The following is a 20,662-nucleotide window of genomic DNA, read 5'->3' as shown; positions in this document are numbered from 1 at the left end:
ATTTCTGACGAACCCTCAGTTTAATTATGCACGGCTGAATTGTCGATGAATTAATTAATTTTGTAATTTGCTCCTGATTGTCTTCACTGACGGTTTTGGTAATTGCATTTTTCAGTCCGCTGTCACTACAAGATGTATTGACATGACCCCTGCCAATAAGCAGTTTGCAACAAAAAAATCACCATGTGAGATTTTCCTTTTTTTTTTAGCACCAGTTTGTGTCTGACAATTTCCTGTTTAACGAGAGTGCTTAGTGAAAATGTCAGGTGTGTGTGTGAGATGGTGTTTACATAGCCGGGCTACTTTTAGGAATTATTTTATTCAATCATAGCTTATTAGAAAATTGCAAGGAGCACATTAGCGCTGATGGCCCTTGAGAGTATTTGATTATGGTCGTCCCCAGAAGAAAGGATTCATCTGCTGAAAATGCGACGACACATTGTCTTTAATATACACATTAGGCTGGATTAGCCCTGATTGCTACAAATGATACCCTATCCTAGTTTGTGTATTTTAACCTCTATTCCAATGAGACTTCTCTGTATCGCTCGTGTGTCTCACTGTAAGTCTGTGAGTGCTTTGTCTTGTCATCTCATTATCACCTATTTTTTCTCCTTCATCTTGTTGTTTTCTTCTGCTTTTAGAGATGGGATATTTATGAGATGCAATATTATGTGTGGTGGGTTGTGGCCCCAGTGTTTCTGTGCATGCATGTTGTTGTATGCATGGATTTCTTTATCTGATAACCGCTGTTAAGCCATACATGAAATGAAGCCCTTAGGCACAAAACGCCCCGTATTATCTCCCTACCTCTAATCTCCAAGCACTTGCTATCTCCTTCCACTTTCTCTTTCCTGTCAAAGTTATCTTCCCGTGTTTTATTCGGCCATCTGCACCATGGGCTGTGTTCGAAATGACACATAGTTGATAAATTGGCTGCCCGGAGCCTCGTGTTGATCTGCGTTTGCAACGGCAGAAGCCCCTTTGACCTTTTCTCTTTCAACTATCGCACATCCTTGACAGATAATGAGGTGTGTTGGGAGCAGATCTTAGTTATGCATGTTTCATGTGCTCAGTATTTAAAAGTTAAATAGGCCTCTCATCAATGGGGTATTTTACCCTATCCAGTTTCCTCAAGTTATATAGTTATTGAAGTGAATGCAATTGCATTTATATGCTTGCAACGTTTCCATTGAAGGAATGGCAAATTAAAGATGCCCTTCCGACACAGAATAGACTTGTCTTATAGATTGCTGCAGGGGTTTTGTTGCAGCCCAATGGAAAATTACCATACTGCAGAAAAAGCTCTGTGGCAAACAAATGTTTAATACTCACACGGTTTAATAACTTAATTCATCTTCTTTAATTAAGGATTTGTGAGTTTATGAATGCAATCCACAGAAGTAAAAACAACATTAGAAATAAAACCATTGGCTTTGACATAAGGGAACCAGTGCAACAATGTAAACTCATTGCCGACGTTGCACACTTATTCCTGAAACACTCTTTAACCATAGCCGTAAAGGTGTGACCTGAATACTTTTATAAGATCCAGCGTCACAATAATTTGTTATTGCACCTTGTCATTTTGTATTAAAGGCCATAAGCTGAGCTTCATAATTGTAAGTTGCTCTGAGTAAATATCGACCCGCAGACAAATGGAGAGTATACTGAAAGCGTGTTGCTGTCAAAACAAGTCTTGCATTAGTCATCGGTTGCATTAGCCCTGTTCTCTTCATCCTGTTTTCATCACGGCCAGATTTTTATTCATTTACAATGTCGTGGGAGGCCATTGAAGAACAAACTGTTTACAGTAGATGATCCCGAGGCACTGAGTGTTGTAGCGCAGCAATACAAAATTATAATACCAAACACACAGTACGTTGATCTTTGAATATGAACTACCATCTTGCTTATCGCCAGCGGCGTTTTTTCCTCCTTTTTTTTTCTGTATTATTTGTCCTGATTTAATTCTCAACCCCATTCATTTCTTGTTTCAAGTGAGGCACCTCAAAGCCTCTCCAGAGTTTACCTTGATGGACAAAGATGGTGCTTTTTAGAGAAAACGTGGGGTGGAAAACAAAGGGTACTCAGAGAAGCCCACGCTTCAAAGAGGGCCGGAGGTCTGCTCCGGGAGTTGAAGGGAAGTTCCCTCTCCTCTCCTCCCACGTCACCTCTCCTTTCTTCTCCTCCCGCTCGCTGGCCTGCGTGGTTTCACTTCCGTATACAAGTTTGATAAAGGGCAAAGGAGTCATCCTGTTTCCGAAAAGGGAAAGGGCTTCTACGCAGGAAAAGGCTTTTGAGAAAGTGGTGGAGGGGTGTATAAGAATGATGAAAGGAGGAGAGGAGGTAGAGTAAGAGTTGGATAAAGGGCTGACAAAAAAAGTACAATTGATGTGGAGTACGTGGGTCTAAAGGCCTGATGAAGCTAAGGGAGACCAAGCAGTGATAAGGCCATAAAAGTTTACTAGCTTCAATAGCTTTTTGAGTTTCCAATGGAGGCCAGAGCAGGTGAAGCGTACTTTGAGAGTTACTCAGAAAGGTATGTTGAGCAGCAATCTGTCAAAAAGATGGAACACCCATCACTCGGACACAAAGATTTACAGTGTCAGCAAGAAGCATTAGCCCTCACAGTGTGTGGCTTTGTGCCATTTGTCTGAGTTTTGATATCTGTGTGTGTGTGTGTGCGTGTATGTGTATGTGCTGGGACACTTCCTGCACTGTGTGAGTGCGGGAGATGGAAAGATGGTGGAGAAGTGGAGCAGAAAATGTGTAGGCTTGTTTCCTAAAAAGATGTCTGTGTGCAAAAAAAGAAAAAGTTTAGTGTAGTAGTCAAGTCAGGAAAAGTCTGCAAATAAAATATTTCTTACTCTGGCTATGACCTCCTCAGATCAGTGTCCTTGCATGCGACACTGCCTCTCACTAAGATTCACAGCGCTTACAGAGACGCATTTTAAGACCCGTCTGAACGACGACTTGAACATAAATGTGAGCTGCATCAGCCGACAACAAATCAATCATCCGCCATATGTGACGCTAATTTTTAATACCTAAATGAATAACAAATTGAGTTTGGTATGCATGAACAACAACTAAATATTTAATGTCATTATAGATTATTATGCTTGTGTCTAGTGAAGGTGAAATCTGATGTGTGCTTCTGTGCATTGGGGCCTGCAAGAAAACAATATTTGTTTTCTATGCATTAAGCGTCCAACCTGCTCTTTCACCCACGGCTGAACTCCCTGTGCGGAGCTCACTTGTACCGAGGCAGAAGGAGCTGTTTACAGGGAAGGATTAGTAAGGAAAGATTAATAATAAGATGGGATGATTGTCATATGGGTGATGGAAGGAAGAAGACTTGAAATAACACGCAAATGTGCACACTCTCACATCCCCCCAGCTTTTAGGTCCTTGTTTGTTTGCCTGTCGCAGTGCTAATTATGTCCTGTCAACGGCTTGTCAAAAATCACAAATTAGTAACTTAATAACATTAAAAAGATGGACACTAATGGGATGCATACTGAGCGGACTGTGTCCTGTAAGTACGCATTTATACCTGCAGACATGCCAAGGGAGAGTGCAGAGCTTCGAGCAGGTTATGAGCAAAAAGTCTAATTTATATGCGCACTATTAGTATAGGAATTTTGCGACATGATGTATGTGTGTATAAATTGCAGGGATGACACTAATGACACGGCACACAGTACATTACTCCCTCCAGACCCGTTTCTACAAGATGAAAGCTCATTATCTTGGCTTGGTTAGTAGAGGAAGAGAGGTCGACTCGATCCTGTTCCTGCTGCATGCCGGGTCACCTGAAAACACACTCCGTTACAGGGTGTAAAACGTACATTAGAAAAGAAAATTACTTAATATGAATTCATCCAATTAGTTTTGGCTTCTGACAACTCGAATGAAGAACATCCTTTTTATTAAATGATACCGATGATCGCTCGTCATCTTTTAGGAGTTGCAGAATTTGGGAACGACACAACCTGACTCTTTAATCTGTTCATTCAGTGTGTGCACTCAGTTCCCTCACCAAATTCTGACATTTTAAAAATATGCATCATCCAGGTCTTACAGACCTGACTTCAGGTTTATTTGAGTAGGGACAGATACCAAAACATAGATAAAAAAATGAACAGTCACCTGATGTATGCATCATAGTTTTTAAGTCCCTGTCCCTAGTAGGGCTTTTGTTTAAAAATAATAATACAGATTAGCATTATTAGAAATAGGAAAATGAAAATGGGAGTGATGGAAAAATAAACACTAATAATAATAGTTATTGATGATGTTTGTACATTTTGGGTACATGCACATATTGAAAGTTGCTTTTAATAAGAGCATCAACTAAATTAATACAGTTTCAGGTCTTCATAGCTTCGGCGAACAACTTTTGCAAATTGTGTGCAGTATTTAGCCTCCCCCATTCTTTCCTCTCGTTTTCCCTTTCTTTATGCTGCATCCCCCATCCGTCCTCTTCTCTTTATCCCGGCACCATCGTAGCCAAGGTGTCCCACGTGGAAGCCCTGTCCTGGTCTACTTCTATAAATATGTTGAGATGATCTTGGCCAACAGTGTCTCCTCTTCCTCCTCCTCCTCCTCCTCCTCCTTTGCTCTTAAGGAGGCTTTCCTATTGTATTTTATTAAATGTTTGCATGTACGTAATGTATTACCTATGGAGAGAAAGAGATATAGAGCACAGACTAAAGTTTACAATAACTTTTTCTGAACATGTTTTGTTTGACTTTATAAAGGACGCTTCAGAAATTTCAGTGTGTTATTGTGAGGCATGTTTAACCTCTCTCATTTTCTTTACTCCTTACTTTTATCTTTTTTTTGTTATGCCTACTTGTCATTTAGGGCACAATTGCTGATTTTATCACAGTAAGATGTTCATGTGAAATTGGTTTTAATGCTCCCTGCTGTATACTGAAGACATTTATATCTTACAAAAGGTTGACTAAACAGTTCTTAGTTTGGTGCTGACTGTCCTTTGGCATTTTTTTGCTTATTTTTCTTTTTTTAATACACTGATGTGTCCTGTTCTTGTTCTCATGAATGGGACAGAAAGTACCAAACAAAACAAAAGGCTTGTAGGTAGTTAGAAAATCAGCTCGGAAACCAATTTTGCATGTTATTCAGTTAAAAAAAAGGGAATAATAATAATACAAATGTGCCTTGTATAACAGATCTTAACATATTTCCCTTTGATAGCATTTTACAGAGACAACAGCAAAGGTTTAGATGCACATAGGTACACAGTGTCCCAGATTATTGTCGCTATTGAGCACTGTTATATTCAAACACTTTAAGATACAAGTACCAATGCTATGTGTAGTCTAATTTGGGGAGGGAGGGTTCAACTTTAAGACTCTGTAATGTCATCCCTCCAATCTAAGAAACAAATCAACGAATAGTTTCTTAGGCACACACACATGCAGAGCGTTTTATTTTTCCCCATCACTGTCACAACGAAGCAGCATCCACTCCAGCAAAAAAAGTGGGAAATACTCCTTCATAAGAATCCATCAGTAGTCAAAAGAAACCCAGGGGATTGGGAGAGAGCGTGCCAAACTTGCATGGAAAAGAAGTCTGTCAGAGCCAGAGTTGTGTTACTGTGAGGTGACCACTGCCCCTCATACATCTGAGCTTACCTCCATACATATGGATATCATGAACGTATAGTATAGCAAACCCATGAGGGATTCAAGAGACAAAAGAAGCGAGCCTCAATTGAAGCTTGCTGTGCTGCTGCAACAGAGGCTGTACAAGCCTTTGGACTAAACTTAAACTTTCTGTAAGGGTGAGATCAACACTCGTTCTCTCCGCCTTACAGTCGATCTTCAAACACAGAAATTCTCTCTTATGTGTATACCCTTCTTGCATACACCTCCTTTTATCACACTACATTCTTTTAAACAGGGTGAATATGAAATGATAGTCTCACAGCGCCTTTTATACCCACTCATACCCCCCCCCCCCCCCCCCCACACACCTCTGCCCTGAAGCTTAACCATTCCTACCTGAACTCGACACAAAAGCATCTGAAAATCACGCAGGGTTGACATCGACGGGTTCCAAAGACGCCCATTCCGACAAGGCTGTATTTCAGTTGAAACTGCTCGTACAATAGCACTTTAAGTACTCTGAGTTGACCCCTTAGTGACCAATTAGCCGGTGAGTGCTGATGATAGTGATGCTGGTTAATCTGTGCTGTGTCACAGACGTACCTTTTTGAAACGGTGCGGCTAAGCAGTTTTGATCTTGACCTATTAAGAGGGATCAGACGGATGCATGACGTGGCATCAGTTATACGGAGGACCAGGTCCTGAAAACCGTGTTTTTTTTTTTTTTTTGACAAATAGATGGAGTCATGTCTCCTGGTCTTTTCCAGACTTATCAAGCCCACTAATGTTAAAACTACTCGGGACATCCTGTTGTTCTTTTGATTAGCTGCCGTGCTGACCTTTAACTCTAATGCAATTGTGTTGTCTTTGGCCAGGTATTGAATGTCCACGCAGTTCCCGGAATACGCCTGGAGGGATGCTGGTGGCTGAACCCTTCAGTGAGGAGGCCATGCTGTTCACCAAAGAGCTGGTGCTGCAACGGGAGGTAAGCAGTAATGCGGGATATTCTGCTCGTGGTTTAATCAATTCTGAGTGCTTCAATGCCCATTCCCTCGTTGCAAACTCTCGGTGTTGCGCTGTTTTGGCACCCCATTGCTCCATTTTTATTTTCCCAGTCCAAGTTGAGTCTGCTTTGTTCAGATATGTGAGAAGAATAATGTCTATTATACTCACTGCTTTGGCTTGAAAGCAAAGTTCCATCAGGCATTCTTGTTTTGTTTTGCACGATTTATCCAAGCCCATTTTATTGGAGCAACACATATTAAAAGTCTTCCATTGAATTTGTTTGTTAAACAATTCTAATAAGGGATTATCCTCTAATTGTATTGATGACACAAATAAACACACATTTTTAGAAGACCACATTTAAAGTCATGTTGAAATGCTCAAAGACGGAATGTTTCTCGATTGGATGATTTTTACAAAAACATCAAGGACATCCACATCTTTCAAACAAATATCCCATTAACCCCCCGATGCGTAAGCTGGTGAATTTGAATAATAACAAAACGGTTTGAACAGTGTGTTAAGTTCTATCACTTTAGTAATACAGCTCTTCAAACCAGACAAAGACACTTGCAATATTACAATATCCAAAATCTCAGACGATCTCGTTCTATAGCATGAGCGCGGTAAAAAGTTTACTCCCACTGATCTTTATTACAGCATTTAAAGCACTGTACTTGTACCTTGAGTGCTGTCAAATCTCAACAAAAATCCACACACAAGTACCTACAATCAAGTCGACTAAACCCAAAACACACACACACACACACAGACACACACCATCCTACCGCGCTTACTCCCAGTTTATGGAAAGCTTACCTGATAGTGGATCAGTGCTCCTGGGCTTTAGAAAACTCCACTGTGTGCCTGTTCATTCACATGCTAATACGTTTTTATAAGAAGCAGTGAACGGACCAAAACCATAATGGAACTAGCTATAATCCTGCCACCATTTATCCAGACCACACGCCCCCTCTCTTTTGCTCTCTTTACCCCCCCCTCCCCTCCTTTTGCTATCGCCGTTTAAAGGGCCTTTTTTTGCGTAGGGTGGCTGTCTCCTCTGTCCTCTGGTGTTTAATTGTCATGGAAATGTAGCCTGTGTGTGCACGTGTGTCACGAGCCAGTGGTATAGGATGGATCTAAGAAACTTACTGTGAAATAATTGATGCAGGCAACTGGGGATTTTGATTGACAGGGATGCAAACTTCCTCCCCCCATGAGTCAGTGCAGTGCAGAGGTTTTCTTGCACTGACATGTCGGTATGGATATTTATTATTCCTACAGATGCATGTATAACCATAAATGCATAATGAATCAGAATAACACTTGTGTATATGCTTTGCCACGCTTTCCCCAGTCTCTCTGATACGCGCACATATTAAATTAAGTCATCATACGCATAACCTCTTCCCCGCCATACACACTCTGACGCACGCGGCTTCTCACACATTTTCTCCCTTGCTTATTCATCGGTGGTGTCAGCAAGTTTTTCACAGGTAGGTGTCAGCTAGCAGGCACTGGCAGGAGAGAGCCATATAATGAGTCCAGAGCCCAGTGCGGGGGCTGGTTGGCAGGCTGCACTGACCTGCTGTTATGGGCTAATATGAACACAAACACACTCACTCTCAAACGGACACATTCAAGTCGGTGACAACACGGTTAAGAGGTCAGAGGGAGCTGTCACTTTTCCCCCAAAAAAAGACAAGAAATCATTCAATAAAAGAAAGTATCAGGTTGAAAATCCCTGTGTTGAAAATCAGTTTGGTCTCCTCTCCTGCTTCACCGGCTTTACCAAGGAGGCAAGGGGGGGAAAGCAATAAGTGACGGCTTTAAAATGCACACACATCTAGCTGGAAAAGACTCAAATTATAGTGAAATGTTATGCAATACCTGCCATTGAAACGGGAGCTAGTTGCATGAGACGGAGAGCCAGAGTGAAAGGTGCGAGGAGGCACAGAAGCTCTCACGAGAGACGAGTAAGTAGCAGCAGAATAAAAGACCCGATGTAGGATGGAGAGGAAATGGTCTGTTCCCTTCATCCATCTCATGTCTCCATCTCTCCTCTGCCTGTACAGCACGGCGAGTAACAGGTTATTAAGGTGTTTCGCACTCGAGCATGAATATGGATCGTTTGGTACCATTTGCATAATCTTCTGCTGTTGATTCCTCTCTGAATAGCATCTGATTGCAGGAGCTTTTTGAGATGTTCTGAAGACGGCCTCACGTGAATACCATTTGATTTGGGTTTCGTACATTTATTTATTTGCATTCATAAAAATATTTTTCTAGCTTACGCTGCTCGACAGCCATTTTGTGTTTTGTAGGGTTTTGTTACTTTGGTGACATGTTGATTCAATGGCCTCTATTTCGCACTTCTGTGTTTCACTACTCTGTAATTAGCTGTTCCCTTTTTTTCCCTCCTTTTGGAAAGTGCGTTTGGGTGCAGGCTTGCACCGTTTTTCTCTTTTTTCCACTCGTGCCTCACTCTTGCCTCCTCCGTCGTCTTTGGCGTCCAGTTTTAAAGCTCTGAGTGACATTTGCTCTTAGCTCTCTCTCCCCCCTTGCCTGCCATTTGTGCTCGATCCCCTCCTTCCCCAATTTCTCTCTCTAAACTGCCACACAGCCATGTCTTAATTTCTCCTGATGCAGACCCGCATAATTAATGTGGCATCCAGTGAAGGGAGAGGCCCTGGTTTCTGTCTCCTCTATTTATAACCCCCCCCCCTAACCCAACCCACCACCACCACCACCCCCCTGTGTCTCTCTGGTGATTCGCTTTTTTTTTATATATATATATATATATATATATATATTTCTTTCGCCTTTAGACTCCCTCTTTTCAAAAAAATCACTTTTGTGTTTATCTGCTCTGTCTCCCTTTATCCTTCCCTCCCTTCTTTCCTCTCTTTTAATGTCTGTCTGCCTCCCTCTCTTTCCGCTCCCTCTGCGTTGTGTTAATCTCTGACAGACACTGCTCCCGTTCCCAGTGTGGAACCGAAACAGCAGCACAGAATTCTGAGGGGGGGTAAAAAAAACACACGGTAAACACAACTCCCTAGACATTTCCTTTTTCTGTTTTGATGTCTTCCATTTAATTTCTCTCACCTCCCACCTTTCCATTGACAAAAAAAAAAAACTCATCCATTCAGAGTCTGACTCGCTGTGGCTCTCTGTGGATTTCTTCTTTTCACTTTTTTCGGTGGCAACTTCAAACACGGAGCTGAACCAGGAGGGAGGAGGGCGCAAAGATTTTACCGCATTGGCGTGTTTATCCGGGATGAGTCGGCTACAGACAGGACACGATAAATCGTGTATTCTTAATAAAATGACACAGTAACACTAGTTAAACTGTTGCCAATGTATCGTTAGAATAATGTGTCTTAATAGGAGTCATTCTAAACTAAGAGGGCTGTAATGTCATAAATGTAGTAATAATAAAGTTTCTGTCAGTTTTTATGTAGTTTCACATTTTGCAAATTCAGCTACCAGTTGCATCTACTTGGGGGTGTTTCCACTGTTTTCTTAGAAAAAATGTTTTGGACTCGACAGCTAAGAAACTTTTTTATATTAATCATCACAGAGCAGAGCGTTGATTGGAACCGCCGTTTCTATAAATTTATAGCAAATATATACACCCAGGCGGGAGAGGAGGCGAGAATAAGAATAGAGGGTGACGCAGAGATGGAGTGGTTGATTGAGCAGGTACAAGAGCAGGCTAAGTGGACAGTAATATGCAATGTACTGATCCACCTACGTAAACCGTCAGCCCTGTTGACCTCATTGAGTCTGGGTGGTCCCTCATCTGCTGTACTGCCCGACTGCCTACTCACTCACAAATGCTCTTTCTCACACAGCGAGGACTTTCGCTCCTCTTGGCACTTAAAGATAAACATGCACATGCAATATATGATGAGGGCCTTTATCTCTGTATGTCAAAGTGTTATAAAAATACACCAGATGGAAAATGTATATGTTTGAAGTTCAGAAAGTTTGATTCCAACAATGTTTGTTCCAAGAAACTAAACTGTATAAAAAGCCCTGGTGATGAACTAATCTACCAGGCTATGAAATTACGTCAACAGTCTATTTAGTAGGAAATTATGTTTAAGAGCAGCCACGGTCGAGTTACTATTTTATTTAGCTATTTCACAGATCGTTTGTAGTGCGTGTCATCTTTTGGAACCATTTAGAAACACTTCATTTCACCTCAAATTCCAGCTGTAGTTGCAAAGAAATAACATGGTAATAATAAATGCTAATGGCGGTAATTGTGCAAAAAAAGGGAAAGTAATCGAATTAACATTTTAACATAATTGCTCTTACACACACAGAGGCACTTACCTTATGTCTCTCTGCAGAGTCATATTTTTCTGTATCACGGGGCTTCCACGTGGCTCTTAAAGTGGGTCCCCTGCACCCACCTAACTCCCCTTTAATTGTGACGTGAACACTGTCCACCAGGCTGCCATAGGTGTGGGTTGGCACAGGCTGCCTTCAGACCTGCAGGAGGCTGTGTTGATGAGTCACTGTGCTAATGCCTGCCTCGACAGATCTTCCAGCGCTCCGCTTTTAATAACTGTTCTTGGTGAGCAATTTTAATTAAATCCTAATACATCCTGCACCTTTTGTAATATCAAGAGGACTTTGCTTCCTGTTCTCTGTATGCTAAGTCTTATAGTACTACTGCCACCACTGTAAGTAGGCACAATGTGGCAATAGGATAATTGAAGTGTAATCTAGTTGCCTTTTGTCCCTTCTGCCTTAAAGCGCAACTGTGGTCAGCGCAGCTCCAATCAATGCATTTAGCATTCTACACACACACACACACACACACACACACACACACACACACACACACACACACACACACACACACACACACACACACACACACACACACGTGCACAGGCACACAGAATGCATCCTTCATGCATCTGAGGCTCCTTTTTACACGTCTTATTTTGCCTATCAGGGCCACAGGACAGCATTGGATTTCTCCACCGTTTCCATGCTCTCACATTGATTTCCGATCACGCTTGAATTATTTTGGCACAAGGCCGATCATACAAGCGATGCTTTAACTATGTAACCCCCCCACCTTATCCCCCTGTCATTCTGTCGTTCCTATTTGCCTGTTATTGTCAACATGCATGTGTCACTTTTGCATCTATGTTTGACTCGTATTTCTGTGCAAAATGTGCCAGTGTATGTGAGAGGGAGGAATAGAGTGGGGATATGAGTACACATAATGAATAATGCATGGTGTGGTTTCCTGGTCAACGAGACAGACGGTGGGGACGCTCAACTGCCCCTCCGGTCCTTTTTTCCCACCACATACTGTAGTTAAACAAACCACGAGTGCAGAAGGCATCCCAATATCCAGATTATACTGCTGCTTTATAGCCATAGACAGGATCTGTCCCCGTCCATTCATAACTGCTGCGGCAGCCATACCGGAATTATTTCGCTCTTTTTACCATCATATTATAGCTAATTATTCTGACCGTGTTACCAACAATAACGTACAATTCTGTTCTTTTATTTGAGGGATATTACACAGATGGGGCTTTTAATGATATCCACATTGTACTAGAATAAATCCTCATTGGCGGATAAAGATATTTGTACGTCTTTTTTTGTTGTCAGTTGGGGAAAACAATAAAGTTGTGCACTAATCTCTGCATTTAGCATTATTTATGTTGTTACAAACCTGAGTAGAACCCCCGGTTTATTGTTGTAAGACTATTATCCCGGCCACAAGCCAGTACTGGAGCAGTCATTTTGGTGTTTCTGCATCGATGGTGGATGCGTGCCGCTCGGTGACATAGAGAATGTTCGTTTTTAATTTAAACAGAGATAAAAATTTGTAATTTAAAGTTTGACCTTGAAACCCACCTTGCGAACCTAATGCCACTAATAGTAGTTTCTCATCATCGAGTACCGGCCGTAAATTCCGACGCCCACAATAGGCCGTCTGCATTACCGTCGACTAATTGGTGTCACAGGTGAAGTTTGGCTTCTGCGGCGGTTCGCAAATAAACTCCCGCACGGCCAGTTTGCGCGTGCCGGTGTCACAGTCGGGCGGATTTTGTTCCTTGAAAGTCGTGAATTATAGCCTGAAGGTGAGCAGAGTGACCCACATACACATTCATAGCGTCGCGGTGAAGGAGAGATAGATGGGCCTGAATAGAGATGGAGAGATGAGGGGAAGGGAGGAACCTGCTCGCCGCTTTATCGCCCCACCCCCTTTACGAGGGTGTGTGTGTGTCTGTCTGTGCGTGTGTGTGTGTGTGTGTGTGTGTGTGTGTGTGTGTGTGTGCGTGTGTGTGATGGAGTTGCAACTACGCCGTCCACCCTGATAAGCATACCCTGGGAACGGTGCAAAGACACGGGCGCACACTGCTCGGGGAGCAGCTGAATCCTCTTAGCCCTTTCCTCTACATGAAGGACACTGCAGCACTCTTCCACATCAATGAGGGCAATAGTATAATACCCTCACACACTCTCACTGGACTGTCTCACACTATATCACTCACTGTATTCATCTCATCTTTAATTCTCTTTCTGCGTTTTTCCCTTTCTTTTGCTCTCCGCTCCCCCCCACCACCTACATTTCGTCTACATTTCAGCTCCTTTTCTTCTAGATTGTCAGGACAAAACTTGCTCTTAGAGAGAGCAGAAGGAAGGTAATGGGCATCGATGTGTGCTCACATTCCCAGACAAACAGATTTCTGAAATTATTGCTGAACCCGAGGCCAGAAGACTGAATGTTTCCTTATTAAAGCAGCAGGAAAAGGGAGAAGAGGCTTCTATTGTCTCTGCTGCGTCTTTGTTTGCCCTTCTGTTTGCCTTTACTCCGGTAAACTCGGATCTCCTACTTGTTTAAAAATAAAATAGCCAAACTATATATTGAATTCTGGTCTGTCGTAGAATACTGCAGGCGTCCAGCCAGGTAGCCAGCGGCTGTCTCAACAGACACGTCATTACCTGTCTCATTATTTGCCTTCTGTACTTATTTCTCCTTTTTTTGGTTGCCTTCTCTCTACCAGTCTATTGTTTCACTAAACCACTGTTTTGTCTGCACTTTGTTCGTGTTTCTTACTTCAGTCAGCAAAATCCAGCCTGTAATTGCCAGAGATGACAAATGGAAGACAAAGAAAGTTGAGACAAATAGTACAAATGTTGAATTGAGAGTTTCTGTGGAATAATGATAATAGAACACGGCCTGTCTGGGCCCATTTTATTCTTGTTCGGGCTTTTTCTAATCACAAACAAGGATGTTATATCAATTTCCCCGATAGTCATTAGATTTAAGTCGACCTCTCGGAAATCTATCTCCTTTTTGTAATTAAAGATGAGATAAAAACAAATGCAGTGAAAAGTTTGACTTTGATGATTAATTGCAATGTTAACCATGAGACAAGTATCCTGTGTTACCTATGAAAATAATGAGTGAGAGGTCTAAGGACGAGTCAGAAAAAGAGTTTTTATTCTCCAGGCGTCGTCGCGTTAATCCTCCTCTGGTCAGCCGACTCTCCTTCATCTCTTGTTCTGCCCCATGAGGCAGCTTCATATTTATTGCTTATCTCTTAATTTACTATTATCGCCGTCTCGCCTCACCATTCTTTTCACTTGACCGCCATTTTATGTCCCTCACTAAATTAATGTTAGTATTTGCACGCACGCTTCCGTTCTCCTTTTTGTGTGTAGTCACCGTTGTCTTTCATTACCCGGACGTCCGCCCTTGTAGTGATTTTTTTGTTTTGTGTACACGTGTTACTTTCACTAACCTCTTTTCATCCTGACCCACAAAACACACAAACACACACATGCATACTCCGAAGCCCCTGCTGCGTCTGCTTCTGAGCCGCTGGCTGCTAGGTGTTTATCTAAAACATGAACACTGTTTGACACTGTAACAAAAATGGCATGCCATTGGCTTGAGATGCACTCTGCTTTAATGAATTAATTGTAAAAACTGCTCTTATCTGAACACAAAGCTATTTAGTTTTTGGTATAAAAACATGCTCAAAATGAATGCGGTTTATTGACACGTAATGCTAGAATAACACCCGAGCGTTCACTGTTGCAGTCTGACCTAGAATAGTGCACCGTACTAGAAACGCTATGTAGTCGATATCACCATATGTCAGTTGAATTTGTGATGAGCCTGCCTGAGGAAATGGCTCTGGGTCTCTATGCTTTATTGATGCTTCGATTGATCCTATTCCGTTGATGACTGTGACACAACAGTGCAACATATTGACAGCTTTGACAGACCAATATACATTTATCTATCTTTTGTTGCTCCACCATGCTGGCGTCTAATACATGGACGTAGTCGATGGAGGGAAGCATTGTTTGCATTGCAGCAGGCGTCCGCTGTAGCTCTACTTGTAGCTTCTTACACTGTGGGATGTAGGGCCTCTGCAGAGGAATTCTTTTCTCGGTCATCACTAACATACATGCAAGAGGTTTGACGTGTGTGTGTGTGTGTGTGTGTGTGCGCGCACGCAGGCAAGCACAGAGCAGATACCAGGCTTTCAGTCCTGCTAATGGTTCCCTTGACAACACAGCGGTTGCTACACATCCACGTAGTGTTGGCTGTAGGGTTTAAAACACATACCACAAAGTCACACACAGACACTCAGGCTCGCACACGCAGTATTCAGTTGTCCTGATAAAAAATCGAGCCCATCCGTCTCTGCGCATCTCCTCTCCCGGTCTCTACTCTTTTCCTAGGAAGGCAGAATTAACACGAGGTTGACTCCCCGCTGTTCATGCAGACCGGCTTCACATGTTCCCCTTCCGACATCTTCTTTCACGTCCGTCCGCCGTTACGTAATGGAGGGCACACCTACCCTGACCTCCCCCTCTTTGCTCGTCCTTTTCTTTCTCCTCTCAACTTCTCCTCTGCTTTCACTTCTCTTCTCTCTCTTCTTTTTTATCCGTGCATGTGTGTGTACCTGGCGATAGCAGGAATAGAACCCCAAAGACGTGAATGAATAAAGGCCAAAAAAAGAGGAGAGATTTGAAGCGGTAATCCTTGGGCAGCTTACCCCAGCATAATGTCCTCGCTCGCGCCTGTACCCTTATCCCCATCTCAGCATCAACTTCCATCTCCCCTTTCGCTCATTCCGTTTCTTTATATCCCCTACCAACAAGAGAGAGGCTATCTCAGCGGCTGTGTCAGCGATCAGCACCCCCCCCCCCCCCCCCCCACCACCACCTCTTTTTCTGTTTTCCCAGAGGAGAGTCGGGGGCATAAAGGGAAGAACAAGCCTGGCGAAATCTTTTCAAAAAAACCAACAGGGATTGGGCTCTCAGCTTTGAATTCAGACGGATAAAGCTAATGGCAGAAGTGGGCGACAGGCAAGGCAGCTGTGTATATGTGCGCGAGCATAGCTTCAATCGAGGCCAGCTATAGAAATGTAGTTTCTTTAAACCCCTTTGCTGAATCTCTCTCTCTGAATGTGCAGGGGTGTATGCAGGGGAAGTTCCAAGAAAGGCTGGCCGGGGCACTGCGGTTGCTTAAAACGCTCTCGTTGCCAGCTGAACGTCTCTTAAAGTGAGAGCTGCCGTGTAAGAGTGTTCAGTTCGGGAATCAATACTTTAGTGGTGCTCTACATGTCATTACCCTTGATTCTGTCCTATACTTTGCCATTCTAACGAGGATTTTGTTTTGATAGCCTGTCCCCCCCCCCTTTGTTGCAAAACCTCATGGAAGCTGTAATTTCCATGACCTGTTTTGTTGTTGTCACCACGGCCTCTGGTGTTTTCTATATTGCTGACATTTAGCACACAAGTCTGGCACACCTACAGACAAGCGCTTGCTTCCTCGTGCATTTTCTGGCTGCTCCATATTGTTTCGTCTGCCACATTATAGCGACTCGTTTTCCGCCTTTTGGCTGCACATTGACACTCAAACACGCATGTATATCCACACGCACACACACACACCAAGTTATTATCTCCTGGAACAATACTAATAGATGCATGTACTGCTGTGAGCAAACAGTTTGTGCCTCTGCTGCCAACAGAGTGGGAGGGTGAATGCCTGCCAAGTCTCCTCTACCCTGAGCCTCCTCCATTTCTCTCCTTATCATTAAACTTTTCTTTGTCTTCCCTTTTCTGTGTTTCCCTTCCTTTTCTTTGATCATTTCCCTTTTTCTGCTTACTCGCAATACTCATCCCATAAGCTGCAGCCACATTTCTCCTCTTGGTAGTATTAAACTCCCACCAGAGTAGTAACTGTAGGTTTTCTGCATCTCGTATCGCTGCCGCATGATACCACCTACTTGCATGGTTTTCCCGCTCACTTGTGGCACTAATCCCTCATGTTTACACTCTCGCAGTACACCCCTAGCTACGGCTCACGACTTGGGTTTGAAGTAATTTTGGTGCAACAACAACAACAAAACTGTAATTGATGGACAAACACAAGCCCGCATGCACACGCGCGCGTCTTTGATGTGTCGCTCACTCCGGCTAATTAAACACGACCAGAGACTGGTCGAAAAGAAGTCTAATTATTGGCTCCCAGTTGGGCAGGTACTCTTATATCATCCAGGCTGATGAGGTCACGCTCAGCTTGGGGGGGCTCTGATTCACCCCTTGTTGAAAAGTTCTCTGTTCAGAAGTGACGAACACTTTTGGAATAAGACGTATTAAAGTAAATCATCCCTGATGCCCACACCACCAGGCATATGTAACTGTAGACATGCTGGCACTTGGTGTGTGGTGATAAAGGAATCTGTCCTGACCCCTAATCGGTTTATCGCAATTATGTTGTCAGGCATTTTTCAATTTATTTTCTTCCGAGGCTTATTTATATCTAAATGTGCGAGGTTTAAAAGTTCCGACTACATCTTCATATTTCTAATTTTCCCTCCGTCTCCAGTGACTCGTCCCAGTGCAGGATCTCATAAAGCAAGTGTTGTCTGACATTGATAAGCAGCTACTGGATTAAAATGCTCTTTGCTGTCTTTTTTTTCTGGGTTGGCATACGCTTTGATCATTTTTTTTTTTTTGCTGCGGAGGTGGCATAGTTAGACTTGCACAAGTTTACCTGCAGCGATTCCAACACAAACTCTTTTTCATAGACAGCCCGCTTTCACGCATATGAAGACCTGTCGAAAAAACACTGGACAGTTACTTAACCGCATGTTTGCAAATGAACATATTTTTAGGGGGGATACGAAATCAAACAAATGTCTCCTACTTCACACACATACGGACCACTTCACAGCGAATCTTCTCTTCATGCTCAAGTCCAACCAGATTTATTTGAAGTCCAAATTAAAGGAAATGGGCTAAATGTTTACAGACGCTGTTTCCCTGCCGCCTTAGATCTGCCAGCAAAGCCGCATCCTTTTCTATTAAGTAAGAACTGCATTTTGTTTTTAGAGAAACACTTTTGGCGAAGCCATTAATTTTAGGATCCATTAAAACTTGTGCTGGGGATCAGGGCTTGGACCCCGCCGCCTCATAAAAAAACACTTGAACTTATTTACCCTCCCTTTCAGGTTCGAGTGTAATTGAGTTGCATCTTATTCCACTTAGATAATAAAGTATGACACATTTCCAAATGCCCTCTCCCAGCTAAATAATAAAAACAAGTGGGGGGTAGTAAGACTTCGACACCCAGAATGCAGCAGGGCTTTACTTGCCCACCGCAAACAGAGGTCGTCTATTGATCAGTTTGATCTTTAAAGATCAGCGCTGACCCACCTGCGCACACACCGTTAAACACACACAAGCATTTTACTGCAGCTGCTGAATAATTCCGCCGCCGCCGCCGCATGAAAACTGTTTCCAACCGGCGGATGCTTGATGCGGCTCGTCGGAGCTTTCATCTCCGCGTTGCTTTCATGTGCCATTCTGTGCTCTGCGGTGCACGTTTTCTCAGCTACTCTTTGACATCGGCACACTGCCTGTCATCGGGAAGTCCGCATCGGTGTAAATTCCTGATCCTACAGAGCTCCAGAGCGAATGCTGAGCTCTCTCCACAATGTGTCAGATAGTTGCTCCTTATCTATGGCAATCACCGTTTCAATTCTGCTCTTGCTTGTTCCCCATCCTTGCCCCTTGTCTCCCTTTCTTCACTCCACCTTTCTTAACCCACTTCTCTCTCTCTCTCTCTCTCTCTCTCTCTCCATGTGTCCTTTTTCAATCTCGCACTGCCATCCTCTGACACACTAAATCAGGGTGTCATAGATAATGTGTCGCCCTCGCTATCCACCTGAGTTAATTATCTTGGGCTTGTCTTGTCTTTCTCCTCTGCCTCCTTACTTCTACGTCTTCAGCAATGCAGGAGGCCATTTTGTCACCCCAATTCCACCCCTCCACAATCAAAATGTCTACACCCAGATGCACATTCTCATCCTAGAAAAAGATGAAATCGAGCACACTCTCTGTAACCCCCAAGCTTGTTTTTTTCTTTCTTTTTTTCCCCCATGTAACATCATTCAGCAGGGTTGTGAGAAAACATCTTTTATCCTCACTTCTTTCCTCAGACTGTACATGCAGCATAAACCCACAGATAGTCTTATCAGCACACTGCATAAGTCGTTTTTCTCATCTTTCTCTTATTTCTTCAGAACACATACAGACCTCTCCGACTGTATGGCGTGTCTTTTTGATGGTGAGCACAGTCGCCTCCCTTCGAGCCTGCTAATGAACTGCCTCAAAAGTCGTATCAGACGGAAGCGGGAACCTGGGAGCTTGTGCTTATTTCCGTTATACATGATCAGAAACGACACGCGGCCTGAATTGTTGGACTGTGTTTCTGCGACCGCAGGCTGATCCTGAGCACAGCATCCATCGCTGCGCCTGTGATAATTTCTCTCCAGGCTGTAAATCTCAACAAAAGCAGTGAAATGAATGGTCAATAACTTAATCTTGCTTTGCTCCGTGTGTATGTGCATGCTTGCGCGTGTGGGTTTTTGTTTCTTTTTGTGTGCACACAGAAAAACACCTTGTTCATATGTCTCAGTAGACTCGATTTATTACACACACACCTCAGCCTCAACTGCTGGACGGCGTCATAAAAGTAAGGCTTCATCGTCGTTGGCTGCTAAGAAAAAAAAACAGGGATGTTTTTCACCCACCAAAAGGGTAATAAACTGTCTCCCAGGGACTAGCAGACGGGAACGGTCCTCTACATGGCAGAAACGGTTCACCCACCTGCCTTTCAGTCTCCGTTTGAGCGACGTAATCTGTGTAAATTCAACCAGGGTACATATCAAATCAAAAATCTGCTGGCATGCACCTATTCAACACTACAGCCTTGACTGCACTGGGCAGATTGCCAGCAGTATCTTGTGATGGGGGGGAAAAAAAATTCTTCTGCTTCTGTTGACCTCAGTTACAACAAATCATACCACCATCTGGTCACTGAATATGGCTCTTTACATCGGTTTTCACACCATCACACCAGCAAAAGTAACCTTGCCTTTCACCATATCAGCTTTCACAACGTTACCTTCTTGCTTTATGTAGAAAATTCAAATGTATAGAATAGTTTTAATAATAATAGACCATGTGACAAAGCCAAATATTAAAAGTAGGGTGAGGTAGTTTCCATCTTCACCTGCCTTAGTTTCCCCTTTTGTCATAAGAAGCCCTTTGACCCCACATGACGTCCAGTCACTTTATTTGACATTAGGACCGAACGACTCTCTGGCCCTGACTCATGTTGACTCACAAGGCAGCACACTCCTGGGCCGGCTTAGAATAGCCTCCTGTCTGCTCCACTAGCACACTGGCTAGTGGTCCTTGCACACACACACTAGCATAAACTAAGGATGCAGATTTCAGGTCGCTTCTGTAATCAATCGTCCGCTACAGTCTGTTAATTATCAATCAGTCAAAAGCTTTTAAAATACAAACTCATGAAAATCCAATTGACACACTTCGCATGGGTGTTTGTAGCTGATATTCAGCAAATAATGAAACAAATTTCCATCATTATAATTATACAAGCTTTTCTGGGGAAAAAGAAAAACAAATGACAAACA

The 20,662-nt window shown here is 43.1% G+C and overlaps 1 protein-coding gene across 1 annotated transcript in view; it reads left to right on the top strand.

Moving 5' to 3' along the window:
* snd1 (staphylococcal nuclease and tudor domain containing 1) overlaps positions 1 to 20,662 on the top strand; it is a 159,890-nt gene that overhangs the window by 45,734 nt on the left and 93,494 nt on the right. Inside the window, exon 16 of the mRNA XM_084038890.1 lies at positions 6,515 to 6,624. Coding sequence (XP_083895016.1) covers positions 6,515 to 6,624 — 110 coding nt within the window. The remainder of the gene's footprint in view (positions 1 to 6,514; positions 6,625 to 20,662) is intronic.

Source organism: Eutrigla gurnardus, assembly GCF_963514095.1.
Source record: "Eutrigla gurnardus genome assembly, chromosome: 21".
NCBI classification, from domain to species: Eukaryota; Metazoa; Chordata; class Actinopteri; order Perciformes; family Triglidae; genus Eutrigla; species Eutrigla gurnardus.
Note: the sequence above shows the minus strand (reverse complement) of the source record. Positions and strands in the feature narration are given on the sequence as shown.